General features: G+C 33.3%; 1 protein-coding gene across 7 annotated transcripts in view; it reads left to right on the top strand.

Annotated features, from left to right (window-relative positions):
* FAM227B (family with sequence similarity 227 member B) overlaps positions 1 to 15,322 on the top strand; it is a 315,059-nt gene that overhangs the window by 26,197 nt on the left and 273,540 nt on the right. For all 7 annotated transcript variants that reach the window (XM_078334214.1, XM_078334215.1, XM_054239626.2 and 4 more), the window contains 2 exons: positions 8,074 to 8,305; positions 9,942 to 10,009. In XM_078334214.1, coding sequence (XP_078190340.1) covers positions 8,074 to 8,305; positions 9,942 to 10,009 — 300 coding nt within the window. The remainder of the gene's footprint in view (positions 1 to 8,073; positions 8,306 to 9,941; positions 10,010 to 15,322) is intronic.

Here is a 15,322-nt window from a genome sequence, read left to right as displayed (position 1 = left end):
ATAAATGCTTGAGGGGATGGAAACCCCATTTTTCATGATTTGGTTATTATACATTGCATGCCTGTATCAAAACCTCTCATATACCCCATAAATATATATACCTACTATGCATTCACAAAAATTAAAATTAATAAAATTGTTACAATAATTTAATAATGGATGTACAATATATATAAATTGTAAATAATGACATCAGCAGCATAAAATGTGAGGGTGGGAGTTAAAAGTATAGAGTTTTTATATGTGGTACATGTTAAGTTGTTATCTTCCCAAAATAGAATGTAATAATTGTAAGATGTCTTATGTAACTCTTATATAATCACAAGGAAAAACCTTGTTTACACACACAAAAGATAAATAGAAAGACATCAAAGTAAACCATTATAAAAAATCATCAAATCACAAAGGAAGACAGCAATAGAGGAAGAAGAGAATGAAGTTACTATTAGTTTGGAGCAAAAGTAATTGTGGTTTTTGCTATTAAAAATGGCACTAAAAGTAATGGCAAAAAACTTAATTACTTTTGCACCAACTTCATACAAAACAATCAGAAAACAATGAACAAAGTGTCAGTAGTAAATTCTTACATGTCAGTAATTGCTTTAAGTGTAAATGGGTTAAATTCTTCAATCAACAGATATAAGTGGCTGGCTATCTTTTTTATTTTTTATTTTTGAAATGGAATCTGGCTCTGTCACTCAGGCTGGAGTGCAGTGGGGCAATCTTGGCTCACTGCAAGCTCTGCCTCCTGGGTTTAAGTAATTCTCCCTGTCTCAGCCTCCTGAGTAGCTGGGACTACAGGTGCACACCACCACATCTAGCTAATTTTTGTAATTTTAGTAGAGACATGGTTTCACCATATTGGTCAGGCTGGTCTTGAACTCTTAACCTCAAGTGATCCACCCACCTCGGCCTCCCAAAGTGTTTGGATTACAGGCGTGAGCCACCATGCCCAATTGGATTTTTTTTTAAAGCAAGAAACAGCTATATGCTGCATACAAAAGACTCACTTTAGCTTTAAGAACATACATAGACTGTAAGTGAAGAGATGAGAAAAGATAATTTATGCACTGGTAATAAAGGAGAACTAGGATAGCTCTACTTCTATCAGATTTAGTAAGCTTTAAGTCAAAGTCTTTTAAAAGAGACAAAGAGGGTATTCATATAACAATAAAGGAGTCAATTGGCAAAGAATGTCTAATAATTGTAAATATATATGCACCCAGTGTCAGAGCACCTAAATATATAAAGCCAATATTAACAGAACTGAAGGAAGAAATAGACAGCAATACATTAATAATAGGAGACTTTAAGGGCATGTTTTCAGAAAATGGATAGATCATCTGGAGAGAAAATTAATAGGGAAATAGAGGACCTGAACAACATTCTAGACAAAATGGTCCTAACAGACATACACAGATCATTCTATCCAAAAGCAGCAGAATGCATATTCTTCTCAAGTGCACAAGGAAAATTCTCCAGGATAGATTGTATGTTAGGCCACAAAACAAGTCCTAGCACATTTAATAAGACTGAAGTAATATCAAGTATCTCTTCTGTCCACAATGATATTAAACTAGAAATCAATAATGGAGGAGAACTGGAAGTTGGACAGCGTGTTCTTGAACAGCCAGTGGGTCAGGAAGAAATCAAAAGGGAAATCAAAATATCTTAAGACAAATGAAAATGTAAATAATGTACCAAAACTTATGGGATACACAAAGGATTTATAAGAGGGAAGTTTATAGCAAAAAAATGCCTGCATTAAGAAAAAATCTCAAACAACCTAACTTATGCCTCAAGGAACTAGAACAAGCAGAACCAACTAAGCCCAAAGTCAGTAGAAGGAAGGAAATAACAAAGACCAGAGCAGAAATAAATGGAGAGACTAGAAAAACAATAGAAATGATCAACAAAGCTGAATTGCATTATTTGAAAAGATTAACAAAACTGTCAATTCTCTAGCTAAACTAAGGAAAAATGAAGGAAGATTCAAATAAATAGAATCACAAATAAAAGAGGAGACATTAAAGTTGATGCCACAGAAATATAAATAATTATAATAGGCTACCATGAGAAGTTATTTACAAATAAATTGAATAACGTAGAATAAATGAGTAAATTCTTTGAAATATAAAACCTTCCATGACCGAATCATGAAGAAATAGAAAATCTGAACAGACCAATCCTGAGTAAAGGTATCGAATCCGTAATTGAATCCATAATCCTCCCAACAAGGTATTGAATCCATAATCCTCCCAACAAAGAAAAGCCCAGGACCCTTTAACTTTACTGGTGAATTTGACCAAACATTGAAAGAAGAATTAATATCAATCTTTCTCAGACTCTTCTGAAAAATAGAAGAGGAAGGAATACTTTCAAATTCATTTTATGAGAATAGGATTACCCTGATACTACAAGGACACTACAAGAAAAGAAAACTATGGTCCATTATCTGATAACGAATAGTAATGCCAAAATCCTCAACAAAAACGAGTGAACCCAATTCAGCACTACATTAAAAGGATCATATACCATGATGAAGTAGCATTTATTCATGGGATGCGAGGATGATTCAACATATACAAATCAATCAATTGTGATAAACCACATTAACAGATGAAGAATAAAATTATCATCTCAATAGATGAAGATAAAGCATGTAACAAAATTCAGCATTGCTTCATGATTTTAAAAATGCTCAGCAAATTAGGTACAGAAGGAATGTACTTTGAGATTTTAAGGACCATATATGAAAGCCCACATCTGACATCATAATCAATAGTGAAAAACAGAAAGGGTTTCCCCTAAGAAAACCATTGGTTCCTTTTTCTCTAGTTCCTTGAGGTATGACCTTAGATTGTCTACTTGTGCTCTTTCAGACTTTTCAACGTAGGTATTTAATGCTATGAACATTTCTCTTAGCACTGGTTTTGCTTTACCTCCGAGGTTTTGATAGGTTGCATCAGTATTATTGCTCAGTTCAAAGAATTTCTAAATTTCCATATTGATTTCATTGTTGATCCAACAATCATCCAGGAGCTGGTTATTTTATTTCCATGTATTTGCATGGTTTTGAGGGTTCTTTTTGGAGTTGATTTCCAATTTTATTCCACTGTGGTCTGAAAGAGTACTTCATATAATTTTGATTTTCTTAAATTTATTGAGACTTGTTTTGTGGCCTGTCCTATGGTCTGTCTTGGAGAATGTTTCATGAACTGATGAATATACTATCTATTCTGCAGTTATTGGCCACTATATTCTGTATATATATCTGTTAACTCCATTTGTTGTAGGGTATAGTTTAAGTCCATTTCCTTGTTGGCATTTTGTGTTGATGACCTGTTTGGTGCTGTCAGTGGAATATTGAAATCCTCCCACTATTATTTAAGTCCTCCCACTATTATTGAAGTCCTCCCACTATGTGCTGCTGTCTATCTCATTTCTTACATCTAATAGTAATTGTTTTATAAATTTGGGAGCTCCAGTGTTAGATACATATATATTTAGGATTGTGATATTGTCCTGTTAGACTAGTCCTTTCATCATTATATAATGTCCCTCTTTGTCTTTTTTAACTGTCACTGCTTTAAAGTTTATTTTGTCTGATACAAGAATAGCTACTCCTATATTTTTGGTGTCAATTTGCCTGGAATATCGTTTTCCACTCCTTTACCTTAAGTTTATGTGAGTCCTTATGTATTAGGTGATTCTCTTGAAGATAGTAGATATTGGGTTGATAAATTATTACCTATTCTGCCATTCTCTATCTTTAAAGTGGAGCATTTAGGCCATTTACCTCCAATGTTAGTATTGAGGTGCGAGGTACTATTCTATTCATTATGCCAGTTGTTACCTGAATACCATGTTTTTTTTAATTGTGTTATTGTTTTATAGGCCCTGTGAAGTTTATGCTTTAAGGATGTTCAATTTTGGTATACTTCAAGGTTTTGTTTCAAGATTTAGAACTTTTTTTTTTAGCAGTTCTTTTCGTGCTGGTGTGGTAGTAGCAAAATCTCTCATCATTACTTTGTCTGTAGAAGACTTTATCTTTTCTTCATTTGTGAATCTTAATTTGCTGGATACAAAATTCTTGGCCTATAATCATTTTGTTTAAGGAGGCTAAAGATAGGATCCCAGTCTCTTCTAGCTTGTAATGTTTTTGCTGAAAAATCTGTTGTTAATCTGATAGGTTTTCTTCTGTAGGTTACCTGATACTTTTCCCTCATAGCTCTTAAAATTCTTTCCTTTGTTTTGACTTTAGATGACATGATTATTGTGTGCCCATGTGATGATTTTATTACAATGAATTTCCTGGGTGTCCTTTGAGCTTCCTGTGTTTAGATGTCTAGATTTCTAGCAAGACAGGGAAGTTTTTCTTGATTATTCCCTCAAGTAAGTTTTCCCAACTTTTAGATTTCTTCCTCAGGAATACCAATTATTCTTAGGTTTGGTCACTTAACATAATCTCATACTTCTTGGAGGCTTTGTTCATTTAAAAAAATTTTTTTCCTTTTTCCTTGTTGGACTGGGTTAATTCAAAAGTCTTCTTGTCTTTGAGCTTTGTAGTTCTTTCTTCTACTTATTTGATTCTATTGTTGAAATTTCTCTAGTGTGTCTTTCATTTCAGAATTTCTGATTTTTATTTATGATATATATTCCTCTGGACATTTTTTGTCCATATTCTATATATTTTTTAATTCCTTCATGTTTGTTTTCACCTTTCTCTGGGGCTTCTTTTAGTACAAAATCTGACATCCCTTTATGATTAAAACTCTCAGCAAAATCAGCATAGAAGGGACATACCTTAAGGTAATAAAAGCCGTCTATGTCAAATCCACAGCCAGCATTATACTGAACAAGGACAACTTTAAAACATTGCTTTTGAGAACTTGAACAAGACAAGTATGCCCACTTTCACCACTTCTATTCAACACAGTACTGAAGTTATAGCTAGAACAATCAGACAAGAGAAAGAAATAAAGGGCATCTAAATAGCTAAAGAGTATGTCAAACTGTCACTGTTCACTGATGGTATGATTGTATACCTAGAAAACATTAAAGATTCATCCCCAAAGCTCCTAGATCTAATAAATGAATTCTGTAAAGTTTCAGGATACAGAATCAATACACAAATCAGTGGCACTGCTATATAGAAATAACAGTCAAGCTGAGAATCAAATCAGCCTCCTTTTACAATAGCTGCAAAAATAAAACAAAATAAAATACTTAGGAGTATAACTAACCAAGGAGGCGAAAGACCTCTACAAGATAAACTACAAAACACTACTGAAAGAAATTATAGATGACATAAACAAATGGGAAACACATCTCATGCTCATGGATGGGTAGAATCAATTTTGTGAAAATGACCATATGGCCGAAAGCAATCTACAGATTCAATGCAATTCCCATCAAAATAACAATCATTTTTCAAGTACTAGAAAAAATAATCCTAAAATGTATATGTAACAAAACAAAAGTGGCTTCATAGCCAAAGCAAGACTAAGCAAAAAGAACAAATCTGGAGGCATTATATACACAATTTCAAACTATACTATAAGGCTGTAGTCGTCAAAACAGCATAGTACTGGTATAAAAAATAGGTACACAGACTAATGGAACAGGATAGAGAAATAAAACCGAATATTGACAGGCAACCTAACTTCAATAAAGCAAACAAAAACATAAAGTGTGGGAAGGACACCCATTCAACAAACATTGCTGGGATAATTGGCAAGCCCCATGTAGAAAAATGAAACTGGATTCTCATCTCTCACCTTATACAATAACCAAGTCAAAATGGATTAAAGACTTAAATCTAGGACCTGAAACCATAAAGATCTGAAGATAATATTGGGAAAAATCCTTCTAGACATTGGCATAGGCAAAGACTTAATGACCAAGAGCCCAAAAACAAATGCAACAAAAGTAAAGATAAATAGATGCAACTTAAACTAAAAAGCTTCTGCACAGCAAAAGAAATAATCAGCAGAGTAAACAGACAACATAGAGTGGGAAAAAAGTCTTTGTAAACTGTGCATCAGACAAAGGACTAATATCCAGAATTTACAAGGAACTCAAATCAGCAAGAAAGAAAATAATTCCATTAAAAAGTGTGCTAAGGATATGAACAGACAATTCTCAAAAGAAGTTGTTGGGACAATTGAGTATCCACACACAGAAGAATCAAACTGAGCACTTATCTCACATCATATTTAAAAAATCAACTCAACATGGATTAAAGATTTAAATGTAAAACCCAAACTGTAAAACTACTAGAAGAAAACATAGGGGAAAAATTCTGTAACATTGGTCTGTACAGTGAATTTTTGGATATGAAGCCAATAGCACAGGCAAAAATAGATAAATAGCATAACATTAAACTAAAAGTTTCTGCAGAGGAAACAACCAAGAGTGAAGAGACGACCCATCGAATGGGTGAAAATATTTGAAAACCATAGATCTAATAAGGGGTTAAAGCCCAAAATATGTAATGTGACTCAAATGACTCAGGGACAACAAAACTAATAACCTGATTTAAAAATGGACAAAGGACTGGAATAGACATTTCTCTAAAGAAGACATGCAAACAGCCAACAGCAATGTGAAAAGAGGCTCAATATCACTAGTTATCAGGGAAATACAAATTGAAAGCACAGATATTACCTCACACCTGTTAGAATGGCTGTTATAAAAAAAAAACTAGATTTGACAAAAATGTAGAGAATAGAAACATTTGAACACTGCTGATGGGAATGTAAATTAATACAGCCATTATGAAAAACCATACAGGTATTCCTCACAAAAGTTAAAATACAACTGCCACATGATCTGGCAGCCTCATTTCTGAGGTAATATTCAAAGGGGATGAAAAGATGTCAAGGAGATATCTGTACCCTGATGGTCATACGCAGCAGTATTCACAATAACCAAGATATGGAATCAATCTAAGTGCTTTTCAACATATGAATGGAAACAGAAAATGTGGTGTATATGTGTCTATATATACCTAAAACACATTTTCTTTGAGTGTGTGTGTGTGTATACATGTGCACATATTATACACACAGTGGAATATTTTATTCAGCCTTAAGAAAAAAAATCTCTTCATGTTTGACAATGTGGATGAGCTTAGAGGACATGATGCTATGTAAAATGAGCCAGGCACAAAAAGGCAACTGTGGTATTATCTTAATTATAAGTGGAGTGTATAAGAATGGACCTTATAGGAAGAGAGAGTCTTACCAAGGCTTGTGAAAGAAGGGGAGAAATGGGTGCAAAGTTTCAGATAGGACAGGTAAATTCTGGGAATCAATTGGTTAGCATGATTATTATAGTTAATAATAATGTATTGTGTACTTGAAAATTGCTAAGAGAGTAGATCTTAAATGTTCTCAGCACATACAAACTATGCAAGGTGATGGATATGTTATTTACCTTTCAGGCAATCATTGCACAGTGTATATATACATTTATTGAAGCATCACAATGTACACCATAAATATTTACAATGTTAAGTTGTCAACTGTACTTTAATAAAACTAGAAAAAAATAAAAATAAATTTAAATTATCTCTTCCAATCTTCCCTGTTCCCTTCCCCATAGATACTGTGGAACTGTCACAGACTGAAAGGGACCAAATAGACATGAAGCCAAAACCTAACATTTTTTTTTCTGAACTAGATTCTTTTGCTATAAAGGGCATAATTGGTTCCACTGAAACTTGAATAGAGTATGTATTAAATATAAATAATATATCAATGCCAATTTCCCGATTCTAATGATTGAATTTATTATGTAGGAGGATGTTTTTATTTTTTGCAAATATACACTGAAGTTTTAAAGAATAATGGGCTGTCATGTAAACAAATTATTCTCAAATGATTTAGGAAAATAGTTTTAATAAAGCACATAACTTTTCTAATGTTTGTGATTGTTCAAATTTTTAAAAGGTAATGAAGAGCGATGCTATGGAATAAAGTTTCAATTAAAACTCATTGGTTTTGAACTTTATTAATTTAAATTCATTAAAAATGACAAACTGTATTCATTCTTTCACATTTTTTGCAGGATTACTGGCCAAAGGAAATCCATTTTAGAGATGATGATCAATGGTCATACACTCTGAAAAAAATAAAAGAAGATAGTTCATTTGTTTCCATTTATACACATCTATGGGAAAATGTTCCTCGAATATTTGAGGCAGTTTTGATCATGGAATCACAATTAAAGGAATGTTCACTTCTTTTGCAAAACCACAGCTCGAAAATATTTACATGGAAAAGCATGATTTCTGAAACAAGTGAGCCTTATTTATTTTTACCTTTTATAGAAGTGGAGTCTCACTATGTTGCACAGGTTGTTTTCCAGTTTCCAATTTTTGGCCTCAAGTGATCCTCCTGAGTCAGCCTCCTAAAGTGCTGGGATTATAGGCATGAGCCAGTGTACCTGGCCAGTCCTTATTTTTGTATTAGTAAAGTAATGGTCAGGTAGGGGTGTGTGTGTGTGTGTGTGTGTGTGTGTGTGTGTGTAATCTCATAAAGAATGAAAATCTAAGGTATAAAAGAAATTTTAAAAATATTTTATTTTAAAACCTTTTCATTTCAAAATTGTTCCATACAGATTTTTTAGTTGAACATAAATATGTGGATTCAAAGGAAGTATTACTTTAAAAAAGCCTTAAAATAGTTGTTAAACTCTTAAGTTTTTGTTAAACTGGAATGGAGGTACAGAATATTAGGAAGATGTGAGAGCAAGATTGCATCAACTAATATTTTTACTAGAAACAAAAATATCAGCAAGGGTCAGGATAGAACAGAAATATCTAAAACTGAAAGTAAAAGGAGTAATAGTTAACCTATATGAGGTAGGCTTGTTTGTAGGTCTAGCTGGTATTCACTATGGAATAACTGAATGAATGACAAAGCATACTGCAAGTAATGATAATTTTTACTTTTCAATATTTGTATAACATTTTTCTAATATAATTGTATTGATGAATATTTCCAGAGTAGTTTTAAATATTTATAATTATTCTTGTCTTATTCTTGACTTAATCGGCAAATTTGTCATATATGTCTTGAAAATGATATTAATTATACTTATAAAGTATTTTTAGATATTAGATTCATTATGTTATTTTGGTATTTAATATTCTTTTTTAGACTTAGATTTGCATAATTCTGAAGATATATTTAAATACATTTCTATTAAGTTATTTAAAAAATTTTAAATTTAAGTTGTGAATTTTTTTAATGTGTATTTTTTTATTTGTAAAAGCTATATATAGCTTCTGTGTATGTATATATAGATATACACACATATATAGCTTGTATACACACACACAGAGACAGCTGTACGTGCATATAAATTCATCTTAGAAAGAAATAAAATATCCACAAGTAACCAAGTAGGAACATATCTTCTCATATCTTCCTCCTGTTTTTTAAAAAAGGTAATTTCTTATATATACATTGTCCTCAATATGTAGATATCAGAGACAGGAATCAAGTCTAGTTTATCTGACTTCAGAGTCCCCCATATTGTTTCACTGAGTCATGCTCAATACTGCACTTTATTGAAATTAAGGTGACCATGAAACAACCAAGCATAATTGGGTGAGCTATTTGAAAAAATGTGGACTTTTTTTAGGAGAGAGGGATTGACATAAAACTTTAGATATAGGAGTAAGTGCCACAGACATGTTAGTTGGAACATGACATTTCAGAAAAGGAAAACAGAAGATACACTGTATATAATAATTCCAATTATTTATTCAACTAACAGTATGTGTTTAGCATATACTCATCAAAATTGCTAGTTGATTTCATTGAATAGTTTTGTTTATATAATTTGTTTAAAGAATGTAAAGTTTTATTTATTTCTAGAGGATATACATATATATAACATATAAACTATGAATTCTTATATTTTTTAAGGTTCTTATAGAAAATTGGAAAGATATGGGAAGTTCCTAAAGAAGTACCATAAGAAAAAAAAGATAATGGTATGGTATATATGTTTTTATCATCCTTGAAAATTGGATTTTCACAGAAAATATAAATGCTACATTTCCACAGATGACCACTGAAAGTGTTTTTGTAAATGTCCTTTTAGTCTGTTGTCGCCAGTCTAGCATCTGTCTCTATGTTTTAAAGATAACTGCATTTACTTTCTTTTATACTCAATATTAATGAGCATTGGCATCTTCACGTAACTACAAGTTATTTGAAGACATATTTCAAGGTACACAAGTCCATTCTTTGGTTATTTAATAATTTATAACATTTTATACTTAGTGGTGCAGGTTCCATATCAGTCTTCTTCTTTTAGAAAATTAGTAAGTCTTTTTGATGACCTTTAGATTACTCTACCAATTTTTTGAAAATCTTTTTGAGATTTTGATAAAAATTGTCTTTTGAATTACTTTTAGATACCTCATCTTTTAAAAAATATGTTCTAAAAGTATATAATGTTAAAGCTAGAAAAACTTTGTATCACCATTAGTCTAGCCACCTTATTTAATTCTTTTTTTTAAATTAGCTTTTGTTTTCAGTTCAGTGGAATATGTGCAGGTTTGTTATATAAATAAACTTGTATCCTGGAGGTTTGTTGAACAGATTATTTTGTCACTCAGGTATTAAACTTAGTGCCCATTAGTTATTTTCCTGATTTTCTCCCTTCTCCTGCCATCCACCCTTTGTTAGGCCCCAGTGTTTGTTGTTTCCCTCTATGAGTTCATGTGTTCTTATAATTTAGCTCCCACTTGTATGTGAGAACATGCAGTATTTTTTTTTTTGTTCTTGCATTAGTTTGCTAAGGATAATGGCCTCCAGCTCAATCCATGTTTTTGCAAAGGACATGATCTTGTTGTTTCTTAGGGCTACATGGTATTCCATGGTGTATAATATACCCCATTTTCTTTAGGCAGTCAACCATTGATGGGCATTTAGGTTGATTCCATGCCTTTGCTATTGTTAATAGTGCTAGAGTGAACATACATTTGCATGTGTCATTATGTTAGAATGATATATATTTCTTTTAAGTTCTTTCAGAAATCATCAAATTGCTTCCCACAGTGGCTGAACTAATTTATATTCCCACTAGCAGTGAAGTATAAGCATTCCCTTTTCTCTGCAACCTTATCAGTTTCTGTTATTTTTTTACCTTTTAGTAATAGTTATTCTAACTGGTGTGAGATGGTATTTCATTGTGGTTTTGACTTGCACTTCTCTGATGATCAGTGATGTTGAGCTTTTCTTCATATGTTTGTTGGCAGCATATATGTTTTCTTTGGAAAAGTGTTGGTTCATGCCTTTTACCCACTTTTTAATGGGGTTGTGTGCTTTTTTTTTAAGTTCCATGTGAGTTTTGGATATTAGACCTTTTTAAGATGCATAGTTTGCAAATATTTTCTCCCTTTCTGTAGGTTGGTTGTTTACTCTGTTGGTAGTTTATTTTGCTGTCCAGAAACTCTTTAGTTCAATTAGATCCTATTTGTCAATATTTGCTTTTGTTGTGATTGCTTTTGGCATCTTTATCATGAAATCTTTGCCCATACCTATGTCTAGAATGGTATTGCCTAGGTTGTCTTCCTGGGTATTATAGTTTCGGGTTTAACATTTTGGTCTTTAAACCATCTTGAGTTAACTTTCGTATAAGGTATAAGGAAAGGGTGCTATTTCAATATTCTGCATATGGCTAGCCAGTTATCCCAACACTATTTATTGAATAGGGATTCCTTTTCCCATTGCTTGTTTTTGTCATCTTTGTCAAAGATAAGATAGTTGTAGATATGTGGCCTTTTTTATGGGTTCTTTATTCTGTTCCATTGTTCTATGTGTCTGTTTTTGTACCAGTCCCATGCTTTTTGGCTGGCTATAGCCCTATAGTTTACAATAGTTTGAAGTCAAGTAGCATGATACCCCAGCTTTGTTCTTTTTGCTTGGGATTTTCTTGGCTGTTTCAGCTCTTTTTTGGTTCCATATGAATCTAAAAATAGTCTTTTCTAGTTCTGTAAAGAATGTGATTGGTAGTTTAACAGGGATAGCATTAAATCTACAAATTGCTTTGAGCAGTATGGCCATTTTAATGATGTTGATTCTTCCTGTTCATAAGCATGGAATATTTTTCCATTTGTCATCTCTGATTTCTTTGAGAAGTGTTTTGTAGTTCTTGTAGAGATCTTTCACCTCCTTAGTAAGCCATATTCCTAGGTATTTGTGTGTGTGTGTGTGTGTGTGTGTGTGTGGCAGTCATGAATGGAATTGTGTTTCTGATTTGGCTCTTGGCTTGACTGTTGGTGTATAGGAGTATTAGTGATTTTCATACATTAATTTTGTATCCTGAGACTTTGCTAAAGTTGTTTATCAGCTTAAGGAGCTTTTAAAACTATGAGGTTTTCTAGGTATAGGATCATGTGTTCTGAAAACAGGGATAGTTTGACTTCCTTTATTTCTATTTAGATGCCTTTATTTCTTTTTGTTGCCTGATACCTCTGATTAAGGCTCCCACAATACTGTGTTCAATAAAAGTGGTGAGAGAGGGCATCCTTGTCTTGTGCCATTTTCAAGGAGAATGCTCCCAGCTTTTGCCCATTTATTATGATATTGACTGTAAATTTGTCGTAGTTGGCTCTAATTATTTTGAGGTATGTACCTTCAATATGTGGTTTATTAAGCGTTTTTTAATATGAAATGATGTTGAATTTTATCGACAGCCTTTTCTGCATCTGTTGAGATAATCATGTGATTTTTTAGTTCTGTTTATGTGATGAATCACATTTATTGATTTGCATATGTTAATCCAACTTTCCATCCTAGGGATAAAACCTACTTGACTGTGATGTATAAGCTTTTTAATGTGCTGCTGGATTCAATTTGCCAGTGTTTTGGTGAGGATTTTTGCATCAATGTTTATGAAGAATATTGGCATATAGTTCTTTTTTGTTGTATCTCTGCCAGGTTTTAGTAACAGAATGATGCTGGCCTCATAGAATGAATTAGGGAAGAGCCCTTCTTCCTCATTGGAATAGTTTCAGCAGGTAGAGTACCACCTCGTCTTTGTACATCTGGTAGAGTTCACTTGTGAAACTGTCTGGTCCTGAGCTTTAAAAGGTTGATAGGTTATTTATTACTGATTCAATTTTAGAGCTCATTATGGGTCTGTTCAGGGATTCAGATTCTTTTTGGCTCAGTCTTGGGACGGTATATGTGTCCAGGAATTTATCCATGTCTTCTAGATTTTCTAGTTTTATATGCACAGAGGCATTTGTAGTATTTATTCTCTGATGGTTGTTTACATTTCTTTGGGGTCAGCGGGGATAGTGATATCCTCCTTATCATTTCTTTTTCTTGTTTTTTTTTTTTTTTTGGAAGGTAAAAGCAAGTTTATTAAGAAAGTAAAGGTATGAAAGGATGGCTACTCCATAGACAGAACAGCCCTGAGGGATGCTGTTTGCCCATTTTTATGGTTATTTTTTGATGATATGTTAGACAAGGGGTGGATTATTCATGCCTCCACTTTTTAGACCATATAGGGTAACTTCCTGACATGACATGTCATTTGTAAACTGTATGGCACTGGTGGAAGTGTAGCAGTGAGGACAACTAGAAGTTGGTCACTCTTGTTGCCATTTTGGTTTTGGTGGGTTTTGACCGACTCCTTTACTACAATCTGTTTTATCAGCAAGGTCTTTATGACCTGTATTTTGTGCTGACCTCCTATTTCCTTATCATTTCTGATTGTGTTTATTTGATTCTTCTCTCTTTTCTTCATTATTAGTCTAGCTAGCCGTCTATCTATTTTGTTAATATTTTTTTAAAAAACAACTCCTGGATTCGTTGATCTTCTGAATGATTTTTATCTCACAGTCTCCTTCACTTCAGCTCTGATTTGGTTATTTTTTTGTCTTCTGCCAGCTTTGGGGTTGGTTTTCTTTTGGTTCCCTGGTTCTTTTAGTTGTGATGTTAGGTTGTTAACTTGAGATCTTTTTAACTTTTTGATGTGGGCATTTAGTGCTATAAATTTCCCTTTTGACACTGCCTTAGCTGTGTCCCAGAGATTCCGGTATGTCGTATCTTTGTTCTCATTAGTTTCAAAGGACTTCTTTATTTTTGTCCTAATTTCTTTAATTTCCCTAAAGGTCATTCAGTAGCAGTTATTCAATTTCCATGTAATTATGTGGTTTTTGAGTGAATTTCTTAATACTGATTTTTAATTTGATTGCTCTGTGGTCCAAGAGACTGTCATGAATTCAGCTCTTTTGCATTTGCTGAGGAGTATTTTCCTTATGATTATGTGCTTGATTTTAGAGTATGTGCCATGTGGGCAATGAGAAGAATGTGTATTCTGTTTTTTTGGAGTGGTAAGTTCTGTATATGTCTGCCAGGTCCATTTGATCCAGTGCTGGGTTTAGGTCTTGAATACCTTTGTTAATTTTCTGCCTCAATGATCTGTCCTAATACTGTCAGTGGGGTGTTAAAGTCTCTCAGTATTACTGTGTGGGTCTAAGTCTCTTTGAAGGTCTCTAAGAACTTGCTTTGTGAATGTGGGTGCTCCTGTGTTGGGTGCATTTATATTTTGGATCATTAGGTCTTCTTATTGAATTGAAACTGTTACCCCTATGTAGTTCCCTTCTTTGTCTTTTTTGATTTTTGTTGGTTTAAAGTCTGTTTTGTCTAAAATTAGGATTGCAAGTACTAGTTTATTCTGTTTTCCAGTTTCTTGGTAGATTTTTCTCCTTCTCTTTACTTTGAACCTATGTGTCTCATTGCATGCAATATGGGTCTCTTGAAGATAGCATACTAATGGATCTTGGTTCTTTATCCAGTGTGCCACTCTGTGACTTTAATGGGGGCATTTAGCCCCCATTTACATTCAAGATTAATATTGACATGTGTTGATTTGATCCAGTCATCATGATGTTAGCTGGTTTTATACAGATTTGTTTATGTGGTTGCTTTATAGGGTCACTGGTATGTGTACTGTAAGCAGGTGCAGCCAGGCTGGGGCTCTGGGAGAGGCCAGCCAACCAAGGGGTGTTCTAGTTGGACTGGCCCCATCTTTTGGGCAAGATAGCCTTGCACAGTTCAGGTCTGACAGTTCCTCTAGGTCTATCATTTTGTTGTTTGTTGGTTATTATACAGACTTGATTGTGTGGGTGCTTTATAGTGTCACTGGTCTATGTACTTAAGTATGTTTTTCTGGTGGCTAGTAACAGTCTTTGATTTCCATATTTAGCAGTCCCTGAAGGACCTCTTTCAAAGCAGGTTTGTTGGTAATGAATTCTTAAAACATTTGCTTATCTGAAAAAGATTTT

This window comes from Callithrix jacchus, chromosome 8, assembly GCF_049354715.1.
Source record: "Callithrix jacchus isolate 240 chromosome 8, calJac240_pri, whole genome shotgun sequence".
NCBI classification, from domain to species: Eukaryota; Metazoa; Chordata; class Mammalia; order Primates; family Cebidae; genus Callithrix; species Callithrix jacchus.
Note: the sequence above shows the minus strand (reverse complement) of the source record. Positions and strands in the feature narration are given on the sequence as shown.